General features: G+C 39.0%; 1 protein-coding gene across 1 annotated transcript; it reads right to left on the bottom strand.

Moving 5' to 3' along the window:
- Positions 1–7,018: 7,018 nt before the first annotated feature.
- Positions 7,019–12,535, bottom strand: LOC146005013 (uncharacterized). The gene is made up of 3 exons (XM_083144135.1): positions 12,384–12,535; positions 9,141–9,363; positions 7,019–7,198 (listed from the first exon to the last, which is right to left on the bottom strand). Exons 1-3 carry the CDS (start codon positions 12,533–12,535, stop codon positions 7,019–7,021), a joined length of 555 nt encoding a protein of 184 aa, XP_083000261.1.
- Positions 12,536–13,110: the final 575 nt, after the last annotated feature.

Genomic DNA, 13,110 nt, shown 5'->3' on the forward strand with positions numbered 1-13,110 from the left:
ACTGTTTCGGAGAACGAACCATGGTTTAGTTAACTGGCAGTTACTTTCACATTGAAAAACCCGGTGCTGGTTAAGACTGGCTGTTATCTCCAACTGGCAGTTTGTTAACAGAAAGATTAACAGGACATTGAAAAACTGGCCCTAAGTCTACCGATATCTGTTTAGGTATTCTGCTTCACTCCACCTGGCACACGTTTAGCTCCTTGTTGAACCGGACACCCGACGTGGCGGAAGGGTTCAGCAAGGGATTGGAATTAGCTGCACGTAGTGGTGATGGTTTAATTTCTTAAGGACCAGTTTTTCAATGTCCTGTTAATCTTTCTGTTAACAAACTGCCAGTTGGAGATAACAGCCAGTCTTAACCAGCACCGGGTTTTTCAATGTGAAAGTAACTGCCAGTTAACTAAACCATGGTTCGTTCTCCGAAACAGTGTGTTGACAATTCTGATCCACGGAAATTACAGGAAATCGATTTGCCCGCCATCTGTTAGTATATTTCCAAACCGCGTCGACTGGCACACAGCCTCGCGTTTAAATATATAACTACAAGCGCGCCGCGCTCTAAAGCACGTTATTGCATTGGGAAAAGATAGGAACAATGGCTGCGTATCCATCTTGTATGCTTACGAAATAAATTAACGAAAGACAGCACTGCAAATTTGGTTTTCTTCTAATAAAGGTCAATTCCACGTGGGGAAAATGATGTTATGAGGCGCAAGCGCAGACACTTTCTTGTAGAAGAAGCGTGAAGATCTCGAAAGTCGAGACATTAATAATACCTGCTTGTTGATATAAACACTATTATTAATAATAATATGTAAATATTGTACATTTGACTGCATGCTTTGTACCTCTCTATGCATGTTGTTGAGCGAAAAAACATCATGTTAATAGTAAGCATGCTTTCTAAACTTCTAAAAATATGAAGGTACGAGTAAAAATAATTTTAAAATTTACCCGGGTTCGATCCCCGGCCGGTTCAAATCCGGGAACTTTTCTAACGTTGGAAGCGGCCCCGGCGCCCACCCAGCGTCAAATAACATGGGTACCTGGGGGAAACCCTGGGGGGATAAAGGCGGTCAGGGGCGTGATGCTGATCACATCACCCCCACTCACGACCGGATCAAGAAAGTGTGGGGCGTTACCCCCACACCCCCTATAGGCCTTCATGGCGTGGTGCTATGCACAGGAGAACACTTTACCTTTTTTTTTACTGTAATATTTCTCCGAGAAGATCATTCAACAATAAAGCGTAAATTGAAGGCAACATATGTAATAAATAATTGACAAGAAAAAAAAATATCCGTGACCAGGACTTGAACTCGTATTACAAAAAACAACATGCTCCGAGAGGTGGTGCCGCTAACCACTGCACCAAATTACTGTTTGGAGATTGTTCCGCCTGGTAAACTGGATATCCTGGCCACAAATTCTCTAACACAATCTTGCCACCTAGCAACTACGCTGCTTAATTTCCATATTTGTATGGACGTTGGTAAGCTCTGCCAAACAAAACAAGTATTTTTCTGTACGAATTTAAAAGTTTTATGAATCATATCTTGTTTAATCTGACAGTGAAGTTGCGAGTGTGGAACTTCGATAGCTGCACGAGGCATCCATGTTGCTTCGTAACTTCCAGTTAGGCTGGTAACTGCAAGAAGAAGCACCTGTAAAGATAATCGCCACCAGAGTTCCAGTTACGAGCTAACTGTACATTGAAAAACCGAAATTTTCACTAACTTCCAGTTACGTGCTAACATGAACCTTAACTGAACATTGAAAAACCGGCCCTTAGTAGATAATTTGCTTAACACTATTTTGCTTTGGTAGAATTAGTATTATTACATTGATTTTACTTGTCGAGTGATCGTTAATTCAGACAAATGGGGGCGAATCAAATAACACAGAAACAATCATAGATTGTGCCTTATTCAATAAAGTATAATTCGTATTGATAATTATAGCCACTGAAATAATCAACAGAGAGAGTCAATTGTTATTTAGAAACAATTTGATTATTATTATTGTTAATTGAGTATTCATGTTGCGTAAAAAGCATTAATCTAATTATTGTGGAACTTTGTTGTAGTTATTCAGTGACAGTTTATATATACACAGTGTGTATCAGAAGTCATAGCGCAAACTGCAAGGGTGAAAAGTACACGATAGTAGAAGTAAAAAGTCTCGGTGAACATCGGGTCCCAAACGAACCGTTTCGAGATAATTGCGAATGTGTGGGTACGATCCGCTACTGACTTCATTGTTATCATACGCTTGTCATTTAACAAGTGAGGTGCTTGTAAGCCTTCCATCCTTTACGGGACGTATGGTTTGTTTACAACGTTCTCTTTCAGCAGTGTTCTGTTTTATACAAAGAAACCTCGGGAGTGCGCAAGAAGACAAGCGTACGATGTGTACAGGATCAACGAAGTTAGTAATAAGTTGTGTTTTATACAGCGTATATTGATACACTTGTAGATTGAGTTGTATCTTATGCAAATATACTGTATATAGAAACAAACTGCCGGAGTACTAATTGAGGCGAGTGTACAAACAATCAAGTCAGTGGCGGGTCGAAACCATACATTCGTAATTATCTCGCAAACTGTTCGTTTGGGACCCTGTGTTTAATAGATTTTTTGCTTCTACTGTAGTGTACGTTTCACAGTTTCCGTTTGTACTATTAGTTCTGATACAGCCTGTATCTTCCTTTATTATTGTTCCAAAACTATCCAATGCATTTCATATTTGATGAAATTAATTAATCTCGTACTTGTTAACTTAGTAACACGTACCTTTGGTCTGGTTAATAGCCATCATTCACCTGTATTTTTGGAAGGGTATTTTGTAGCCATCTTGAGATGCAATTTCCGAATCAGAATAAGAACGAAGGGGCTATAATAATCATTTCACACAATATACGGCATAATAAGAAACTAGAGTAGCCAACTTTCGATCAAGAATTTAAGAGTGATTTCTAACTTTCCATTGAATTAGTCACGACAAGTTTCTTGCGCATTTTTGGTGGTTCAGCGTTACTCCGGCAAGATGTTCATGAGATAGATAATATTAAACAAAAATAACAATTTATATTTTATATAACATAGAGGCGATAATACATACAATTTTTTTTTCAAATTTGCATATTTTTTAGTCTTAGTACAGAACCAAGTACATTTCTTTTATTTTGTGCAAATTTTAAAAACTTTTTATAACTATGCTCACAAATTACTTTATACGGTTCGCAGAACTTTTATTATATCGCAATGAATTTAAATTTCGCGATCTTCATTATTAATAAAATATACGGAAGGAATAGAATGACAACGCGAGAGCAGAGAGAATCTTAAAAATAACCCTAATTCGGGAGTTCGCGGGAAATACTGATATTTGGTCGCCCTATAAGTAACTGTAAATTACCTCAATGTATAAAAGAAAGAAATAATATACATTTCGAACCTTTGTAAAAAGGCATTTCTCCTCAGTGAGTTTTACTGCAGTTATAATTAATATCATTAATGTTATTTTTGCTAGTGGTGTTTTACTGAGACGGGAATTTTTGTTTGTTTGTGTGTGAATATTTAAAAATAAGTTAAAACATGATAATAACATTTGAGGTGGAGAGAGATAAGAGTGAGGGGTGAATACATCAATTGTCTTCTAACATTTGCAAATTATTCTCAAAGCAAAGTGTAATAAAACTTCTCAATAACGGACAGGCCTGGAGGAAAAATAAATGTCCGGTATCAAGAAGTGTCCGCTATTCAGAAAAAAGGTGTAGGATGTTACACAATAGGATAAGCATATTACAGTGCGTACTTTAGGAATATAATGTCTTTTTCAAAGAATACTGTCTACTGTCTGCACTTTTAAAAATAAATACGTTCGGTGTAACATGAAACAATGCGCGCTAGTTCGAAATATTGACCATTGTTGTGGCGAATTCCAGGATTTCCGACCTTTTTCTTTCAGGCTGTCCGTTATTTAGAAGTTTTATTTGCATTGGGGAGGTAGTTTTTACTGTCCGCGTCCGTTATTGAGAAGTAATATTGCCATTAAACCCCATGTATTTCTGCAAGGGAATTAAAAAATGTCAGTAATTTAGAAGTGTCCGCTATTCACAGGTATCCGTTAGGAGAAGTTTTACTATATTACTTAACGGACTTATAATAATTAAATAAAAATAGTAAAATGTAAAGATTTTCCCAGTCAGAATTTTGTCACGCACTAGTACTTTGTTATGAGTACAATTGAGTATAAATTATACATATTTTATTCAATATTTAACGCTGCAAGAGCAAACATTATCATATGTTTAATTGTTGACAAACACGTGGGATTATGCTATAAATTAGGTCCTGAGTGGCTTTCTAGGCAATGTTACTACATAATTTAGGCTGTTAATGCTTAAATCAATATGTAGGTTGGTTTGTGTTACAATTAAGAGTGGCGAGGAATCCTATGTTTTCTATTGTATCGTGTTGGCGCACGTTTTCATCTGTATCGTGCTGTGTTTGTACACATTCAATATGGTTCTGTATTAACCTCTGTATTGCACTGTCTCTACTTGTTTATCTCCCCCTCTCTTTCCTTGTCTCTCTCTCCCTTCCTCTCTCTATGTTTCTCTCTGCCTTCTATCTCCTTTTATCTCTATCTCTCTTTTCCTCATTCTACTCTCTCTCTCTCTCTCTCTCTCTCTCTCTCTCTCTCACACACACACACTTCCTCTCTCTGTTTCTTGCATTCATTATTTCTCCTTCTCTCTTTCTATCCCTTTCCTTCATTCTACACTCCCTATCTTTCTTTCTCTCTGTGTGTGGCTGTCTCCCTCTCTCTCTTTCCTCGTCCCTCTATCACTTCCTCTCTATGTCCTCTTTCTCTCTTTTCCTTCTTTCTCCATCTCTCTCTTCCTGTCCTTTCTTTATATTTCAATTCGTCAGTCTCTCTGTTTCTCATTCAACTCTCTCTCTCTCTGTATTTGTCTCTGTTTCTTGGTCTTTCTTTTTATACTTCTTTCTACCATAGGCGCCTCCTGAACGCATGCGGTGCATGCTGCACATGCGTCAATTGTGGGGAAAAGGACAGCTTGCTCTGCGACGACATTAATGAGCATTTCTACATTCTAATTTCTTCATATAGGAGAAGTATTTATTTTACACGAGAGCGCTCAACTAAGATTTATATTACATTTCTTGGATCTGAAGTGAAAGAAAGTAATAATTCTTTTCCCAATTGACTCACGCGCTCTCCTATATGAAGAAATTAGAATGTAGAAATGCTCATTAAAGTCGTCGCAGAGCAAGCTGTCCTTTTCCCCACAATTGACGCATGCGCAGCATGTACCGCATGCGTTCAGGTACGCCTCTGCTTCTACCTGTCTGGCTCTTCATTTCCCTCCTTCATTTGTTTCTCTATATATGTACAAGTTGGTCACAAATTAATGATCGATTTTGTAAGACCATATTTTCACCAATATTGAACAGAAATACATGATAATAACATCATTTGAAAGAAAAATATTTAAAGTTTCACACATACCTTAAATGAATGGCTTATTGCAGAAAGGGACCTGAGTCACATTTTTGAGGTATCGGAGTTAATGGTATTTTTTATTTTCCTAGTTACAGACACATCTTTTAGTGCAGAAAGGAAGTCAGTTACACGAGGCTATACCCAAGAAAATTCACAGTGAAAAGTGTACTTTAATGCAGAAAGGTACCTTAGTCACTGACTCGGGTCCTTTTCTGCAATAAACTTAGCCGTATTTATACGTTGTACGAACTGTGTACGCTAATCTGTAATACAGCTCGGAGCGGTAACAATACTGCTTCCTAAATTGAAGGACATACGAACTGCCTTGTCGTATGTACCAGACGACGTCAAAGGATTTTATGAAGATATTCTTCAGTGGCCCACTACACACGGCAATGAAACAGACTCAGATGTAGAGTAACACATGCATGTATGAGCTCGTACATTATTGTACTTCAAACACCGACAATAAAGTCCAGAAAGTGCAGTACACTGTCATTTATTGATGACTCTATAATTTTCTGTGGCATATATAACATAACATAACCTAACCTAAAGTATGTGGCAACGACAAACGGGCGTTTGGAGGATATTTCTCGTCTTATTTCCCACAGTTTCCACTTTTATTGCAGAAAGGTACCGGAGTCACAACTTTTTCATCTCCACTGTGTCTAGCAGCATACTGCAGGGGGGCGCATTGAGGGTTGCAAAATTAACTTTTCTTTATGCTGAATATTTGAGACAACAGCGGTACATTTCTTTCTTACACTATCAATATTATACGATTTTTCTTGATTTTCTCAGAATTGTGCAAAAGTGACTCAGGTCCCTTTCTGCAATAAGCTATTCAAATGTATTCAATGTGCGCCCAACGTGTGGCAGGACAGATGTCCAGACAGTACCCCTATTCTCGTCCAACTTTCTCAAGCATGTTTTGTGTGATGTTTTTGATTGCGGTGTCTATTAAGCTTAGCAGGTCTGGCAGTGTCTGTGGAAGTTGAGGAACGTGAAAATTGGTTTCGATGAAAGACCAATGGAAGAAATTGCACAGTAACCGGGAAACAGCTATTGGGAACCTCACACAAAAACATGCTTCAGAAGGTTCGGCGAGAATGGTAGTATCGCCTGGACAATGAGTAACAATTACAGCGCCAAAGAATAACAACTGTCATACAGGAAAATTCTATGCTTACACTAATTTAGACTGAACTATCGGCTTGGTGTCGGAGTTCTTTTACGGACACCCTTTACATGGAGGCTTCCTGCCTATATACAATTTTATTTATATTTTATATATTTTTATCATATTTAAACATCAATCTATTATTTTTTGGCCCTTTTCAAAGCACCTTCTTGCAGACAGCAGACCTGCAACTGTAGTCTCGCAAGTTTCCCTTCTCCACAAATCACAGTCTGCTCGGCACCGTCAAGTAAAAATGAGCCTTCCTATCCATTGGGTAAAATTTATTTACAATATTTTCTGCAACTACACTCCGACATTTTGTGAGCTCCAGTGGAACAAGTTGCTATCTTCATCGTCTACTTCGGGTGAGGAAAGCTCGTGTATCACTTTAGCTAAGAACTTCCTCCACGGTTTATAGCAGGCGAATTCCCCACAGTAGATGCAATTGTCGTGTAGGTACTCGGAGAATGCCTCCAACATGTGCTGCGAAATTAGGAATTCATATGTCAGTACATAATATACTACAGGGTGATTAAATCATCACGCAACCAAAATGTTGATTTTAATTCCGATTCTATTTTATCTTAAAGATCAACATTTAAATGTTGTTTGAAGTGATGAAATTAAACTTTAAAAATGTATACGAAAGTCATTGCAGGGCCTTCGCCATGGCACAATCCTTAAAGGTTGTGATAATATTATTGCCTTGTACTGAAGAAGTTCTGGGTTCGATAATCGCCTCGAAAAATGTTTCTTAAGTCTGACTGAGTTGGAGCAGAGTTAGCATTAAATTCTATGTTAACCTAGGTAAAACACTTACGCAAACATGAAACATAATACAGTAAGGCTATGGTAACCAGGCATTGTCGAGAGGTCGAATGTTGATTGATTGATTGATTTGGAGTTTGATGTTCACTTTATGCATGGTAATCGGGACTGGACATACAGTTTAAACTGGGATCCGGACCATGTGCCTCCATTGGGTATCGAATCCTGGATCCCTTGATTACAAGGCGACGACGCTTCCACTGCGCCATCGGGTTGGCCCAAAGAGAGGTCGTATTTTTGAAAGGCCGAAGAGATTTCGGGAGTGGAGGGTTTCAGTAGAAGACAATCCTCGTCTTCGTCAGGCTAGCCTCAACAGTACATACCGTTGAAAATGTGCAACGTGTGAGCAAAATTGCATCGAGAAGATGGCACTGACACGCTTGCGTGAAGCAATGGACCGTATTAGTGGTGATGTCAACAGCACACAACTGAGCACGATTGAGTCCTAACAAAGATGACACGTGGTTTTGGCCTATTCTGTAGAATTTTTTTTTTATCGCCAGGGGTACCTTTGAGGATTGTGCCAGCAGTTATGAAACAAAATTGTGATGTGTGTCGTACGTACAACCATGTAAAGATGAGATTTCGGAGAATACGTCGATGTGTTAAGCATACCTTAACTGGAAGAATGAAATCGTTCATTTTGAAAGAAAATTCAGCCATTCTGTTTCCGAACACAGTTGAAGCTCAACCGAGCTCAACTCGTAGCCAATGAGAGTGACGCTGCCGATAGGGCTCATGGGAATCAGAAGACTCACGTGACTGCAACTGCGCCGCCTATTAACTGAGGTTTCGTATCGGACATAGGGTAGGAGTATTCGCTTTATTCGATTTGTTACTACTTATTCCTTACGTCATGCAAGGGGTGTTTAATATATACACATATTCTCCTAAATCTAAATTTTCCATTAATCCACCATACAAATTACGATTTTGTTTCTTAACTGCTGCCAGGATCGTTAAAGCTACTTCTTCCAATAAAATATTCAATCCTACAGAATAGGCTCAAACCATGTGATACTATTGTTTGGACTCAATCGTGCTCAGTAACTAATATGTTCCATTTGACGTCGCCGACCCGACTTGTGGATTTAATATAAACATTGCTTAATTCGGACACTGGGGCTAACCAAGTATCTGAGCGACGCTCGCTGATCAAGATTTTAGTTCTTTGAGCAGACAGATCATTTACTTGACGCTGTGTGCTCATTAATCAAAATATCAGTGCCTTCGAATAATCTGTGATCAATGTGGCTGTGTCGAGTGGACAAGATTTCAGTGTTTGAGAAGCTGTTAATCATGGAAATAGAATAGTTGGTGTGAACAAAACTGTCGAAATTTTAATTTTCACATCCTTGCACAATTTTTCAAAACTACAGTGTAGTACCTCACGAGATCGAAACACAAAAACGCTATATTCTGTGGCTGAAACCCGTGGCGAGCAAGGTTCAAGTTTGCTCAGCGATCAAGTGAGCAACGCTCGCAGAGCCGTCAAGTAGCTGAGCGATCACGTTGCTCGCTGAGCGCTCAGATACTTGACGCGACCCTGGTCGCATTAACCTAGCAGAAACAAATGCCTAACGAATCTTGCACCTACCCTGAATGCATTCCTCGGCAAATCCACGTTCCTGTGGTAGCGCTTTATGTTGTGGAGAATCAGCGACACTGTCTCCGCGTTGTCGAGGTTCATCATGATCTCGTTGATGAGGTAGAAGAAGTTGAGGGCGTGCACCTCGAAGCTCCTGCAGCGCATCAGGCACTTGTTTGGAAATCTCCGGAACGGAAAGTACTTCTTAATTGCGGGGTTTTCATGGATATATCTGAAGAGGAAACATGAGATTACTCCAACCGAAATTATCGTTTTTAAAAGACAGAACTCACAACAACAATCTAATATTTCAGTGATGTATCAACTTTGGTGTTTACAAACAACATTCTGTTTTTGTCGGTGACATCGACGCCGGTAAGGGTTTTCCTAAAGAACAGGAGTGGGGGGGGGATTCAAATTCAAAACTTGTGTTCAATGTATATACAGGGGATGGACAAAAATATGGAAACATAACAACATCGGAACGGGTGACCAGTTGCGAGAATCTTTTGTCTTGTGCCGTGAGATAGGACCCTGTCGGACTGGTAGCAGTCGACAGTTGCGCTGTAGATAGCATGCAGTGCAGTTGATACTGAATCATATCCGAGCTAATAGTGCTTCAAAGAGAGCAAATTGTTGGTGCCCGCCTTGCAGGCGCCTCTGTTACCAAAGTAGTCATGTCATTTGGTATATCGAGAGGGACTCTATTCAATATCATGATGGCATGTAACGTGAGGCAGTGTCCACGTTACAAAAATATATAAACTCAATATATTTTTATATATATGTACCTATACTTCTATATGTTAATAGTTGATTACCTAGTAATGTGAAACACGCCTCGTATATTAACTATATATCCTGGTGTAGGTTATAAGTTTCAAGAGTTTGTTCTCTCTGCCAGCAAGCTGGGCTGGAAGTTGTTAGCGGCAGCAACAATGCAGAAGACCTACTGTTATTGTGTAAACACCAGTCACCCAAGATCTTACGAAAAAGCTAACACAGGGAATAGATGAAAAATTAGACTGTTTTTTCCACTCGATATCTGTCGTGTCCCTTGGCGGATAGAAATTAGACTTATATCATAATAATCCATGATTCTTTATCTGCAGGACAGTATTTTCAGAATTTATCTACGTGGAAGCAAAAGAAAGTCATGCCCGCACGAAACAAAACCTGTATAATTCATTTTACTTAATATTTTTCACGTTATATATATTTTTTCTTTCTTTCTTAGCATATCGCGTGGCCTTCTCTCTGGCGTTGCCCTTGCGAAGAGAAGAGGGGAGTTCAAAGACGCCATACTCCCTACTCAAATTAAATGCAGTGTATAATGTTTAAAATTCCATCATATATTTACTAAGCACAAAAGGGTAAAAGTAATAATTTATACGTGTAACGAATTATGTTTCTCATTGTTACTTCATTAATTTGTATTTTATTGTGATGTAATATTTGTATAAAGATAAAAGTTTGTAAATGCATCACGGCACCAAGAAATCAGATATAAGCAGCGAAGCTCGGTGCTCGTGGCCTTTGTACTCGAAACTCTGATAAATGCGGAACTCGTATAACCGACTTTTCTTTAAACGCCCGAACTTCTACCTTTCTATCCATTTCGATCTTAGAAATTTGTTCATTCTGGGATTACCTTAGGACAGTTACTTAGCTCTTCTGGTCAGAAAGCATATATTCTCTCTGTTCTATGCTCCTGGTCAGGAGATACAATTGAGAGAGTTGTGATTGTCCTGAGATATGCCGGTAGACTGTTGGTAGTCAACGTTTGTAACCCTGGTCAGGGTACACCTTTTCCTATTCCTTGGTCACGGAAGAATCTTCAGTTCTCTGGTCAGAGGCTGGGGGAGAAAAGGAAATGAGATACTTAACTGGATGTCGACGGAACTCAGTGGGAAGAAGGATTGTCAACTCCTTGTAGGATCTTGGTCAAGATCTATAAGTAGACTGGGAACCTTGGACCCAGGAAAACGACGGGCCATTCATCAAGAACTGAAGCAGCCGAATTACCCGAACGTTGAGCCGAGGAGACTGAAGCCCGAAGAGTTACTGAGTGTGAAGCCGAGGCTCAATAGACCCATGAACCAAGTAACGCTGCAGGGGCGGACCTTGCACATAATAATGTTTCCGGAATGACATAATCAGATAAACACCATCGTGGATGAAAATGTACACTGAGTGTCATAGACAGAAGGAAACTGATGAGGATTGTGAACATGTTTTGATGAATGATGCAAGATCCCATTATCCACCATCCAGGACTTGTATTTGTCCATTCCTCTGAGACCGCAGGCCGTCTTGGAAGTTTAATCGGGCCTGCACCTTATTAGCTACACCTTTCCGGCTTTTCTTCGCAGGTGTTTCCATATTTTTGTCCATCTCCTGTATGCCATAATAGGAAAGAAAAGTTTTGAGGGAGAGCTAGAAAGAAATATGACAGAGGCGATAGATAGTATAACAGAGGAAGATAAAATAGAAATAAATAAGGGAGCGAAAATAGAGAGAGAAAGAGAGAAGTAGAGAAGTGAAGGGAAAGAGAGAATGAGAAGGGAGAGAAGAATAAAAGAGAGAAGGAGATACAAGAGGAAGAGAAAAGAGAGAAATAAAGAAGTAGAAACAAGAGAAAGAGCGAAGGAGAAAGGAGAGAAAGAGAAATAGAGGAGAAAAGAGACGAAAAGAGAAAATGAAAATAGACAAAGAGGTAGCAAAATAGAGAGGGGAAAAGATAGGGAGAGGGCGTGTGAGCAAGAAGAGAGTGAGAGCAGGAGGGAAAGAGAGAATACAAAGAGAGAGAGAGAGACCATCATATAGAGACAAAGGGAGAAAATAAATACAAAAAGCATAGATACCAGAATAAGGAAGAAAAAGAAAGAGAGAGGAAAACTAAAATAATTTTACAGGAAAGACAAGGAAGGAAGAGAGGAAACAAATACGAAGATATAGAAAAGAAAAGAAGCGGAGAGATAGAGAACGTGAAGCACATAGAGTGGAAATAAATAGACGGATAAGGAAAAGGATTGAGAGAAAGAATGGTATTAATGTAAGAGAGAGAGAGAGAGAGAGAGAGAGAGAGAGAGAGAGAGAGTAGGACCGTAGCTTGACAATCGAAGAACAGTATATCTAAACGTATTACGTTCATCCTGGAGCACACTGCAAGGTAATTTTATGGTAAAGTTACTGAAGCAATCACACGCTTGTGAGAAATAATTTACTTCGGATCTAGAGAACGTGACTTACTTCAAGAAGAAGTTAGTGGCGAAGTAGTAGTTGTCGCTGTAAACTACACTCCATTTGTTCAGAAGAATCTTCCTTTCGCAGCGTGTCAGACCAAAAGCAGAATCTGTTTCTCTTTCATCTTCTTCCTGGTGCTTCCTGTAGCACAGACCCATGGTTCTACAATGAGAATACCACATATAAGAAATTTTCCAGATTACATATAAAAGTTTCCTAACGCCAAAAAAGGTATGTTTTCACACAGTTTGCCACAATGAAATTTCTCCCTGAAATACAAGGGGTGATCAAGAATTTCGTGGCATAAGGGAGCAGTTTAAGAAAATGTAATTAATATTCCTTAACTTCTTTCACTTTTATATGAGCATGTTTGATTTTTGTTAAAACATGCGAGTACAAACTGCACTATCAGAAATTTTCGCACAGCAAACAAAAGATATTTGTAGCAAAATGGTGAACACCAAGCTCCGTTTTCTTTTCCGGCCAAGCCAAAAAAATGTACACTGTGAAAAAGAGTTAGAAATAGTAATATAGAAATGCATTTTACTATGATATTACGAAACAAAACAGCGTACTTTCGGCATTTTGCAAAATAATGTATCTATTGGTGGTCTTCAATTCCTGTCTTATTTGTCGAACAAACAAGCACCGATTGATTAATGTGACAATGCTGTGAGGTCAAGTTTGAATGATGCCAAGTTTTAGGTTCATTTCACTATGTTTTCAATGTAAT

This window comes from Lepisma saccharinum, chromosome 22, assembly GCF_977018435.1.
Source record: "Lepisma saccharinum chromosome 22, izLepSacc3.1, whole genome shotgun sequence".
Taxonomy (NCBI): domain Eukaryota; kingdom Metazoa; phylum Arthropoda; class Insecta; order Zygentoma; family Lepismatidae; genus Lepisma; species Lepisma saccharinum.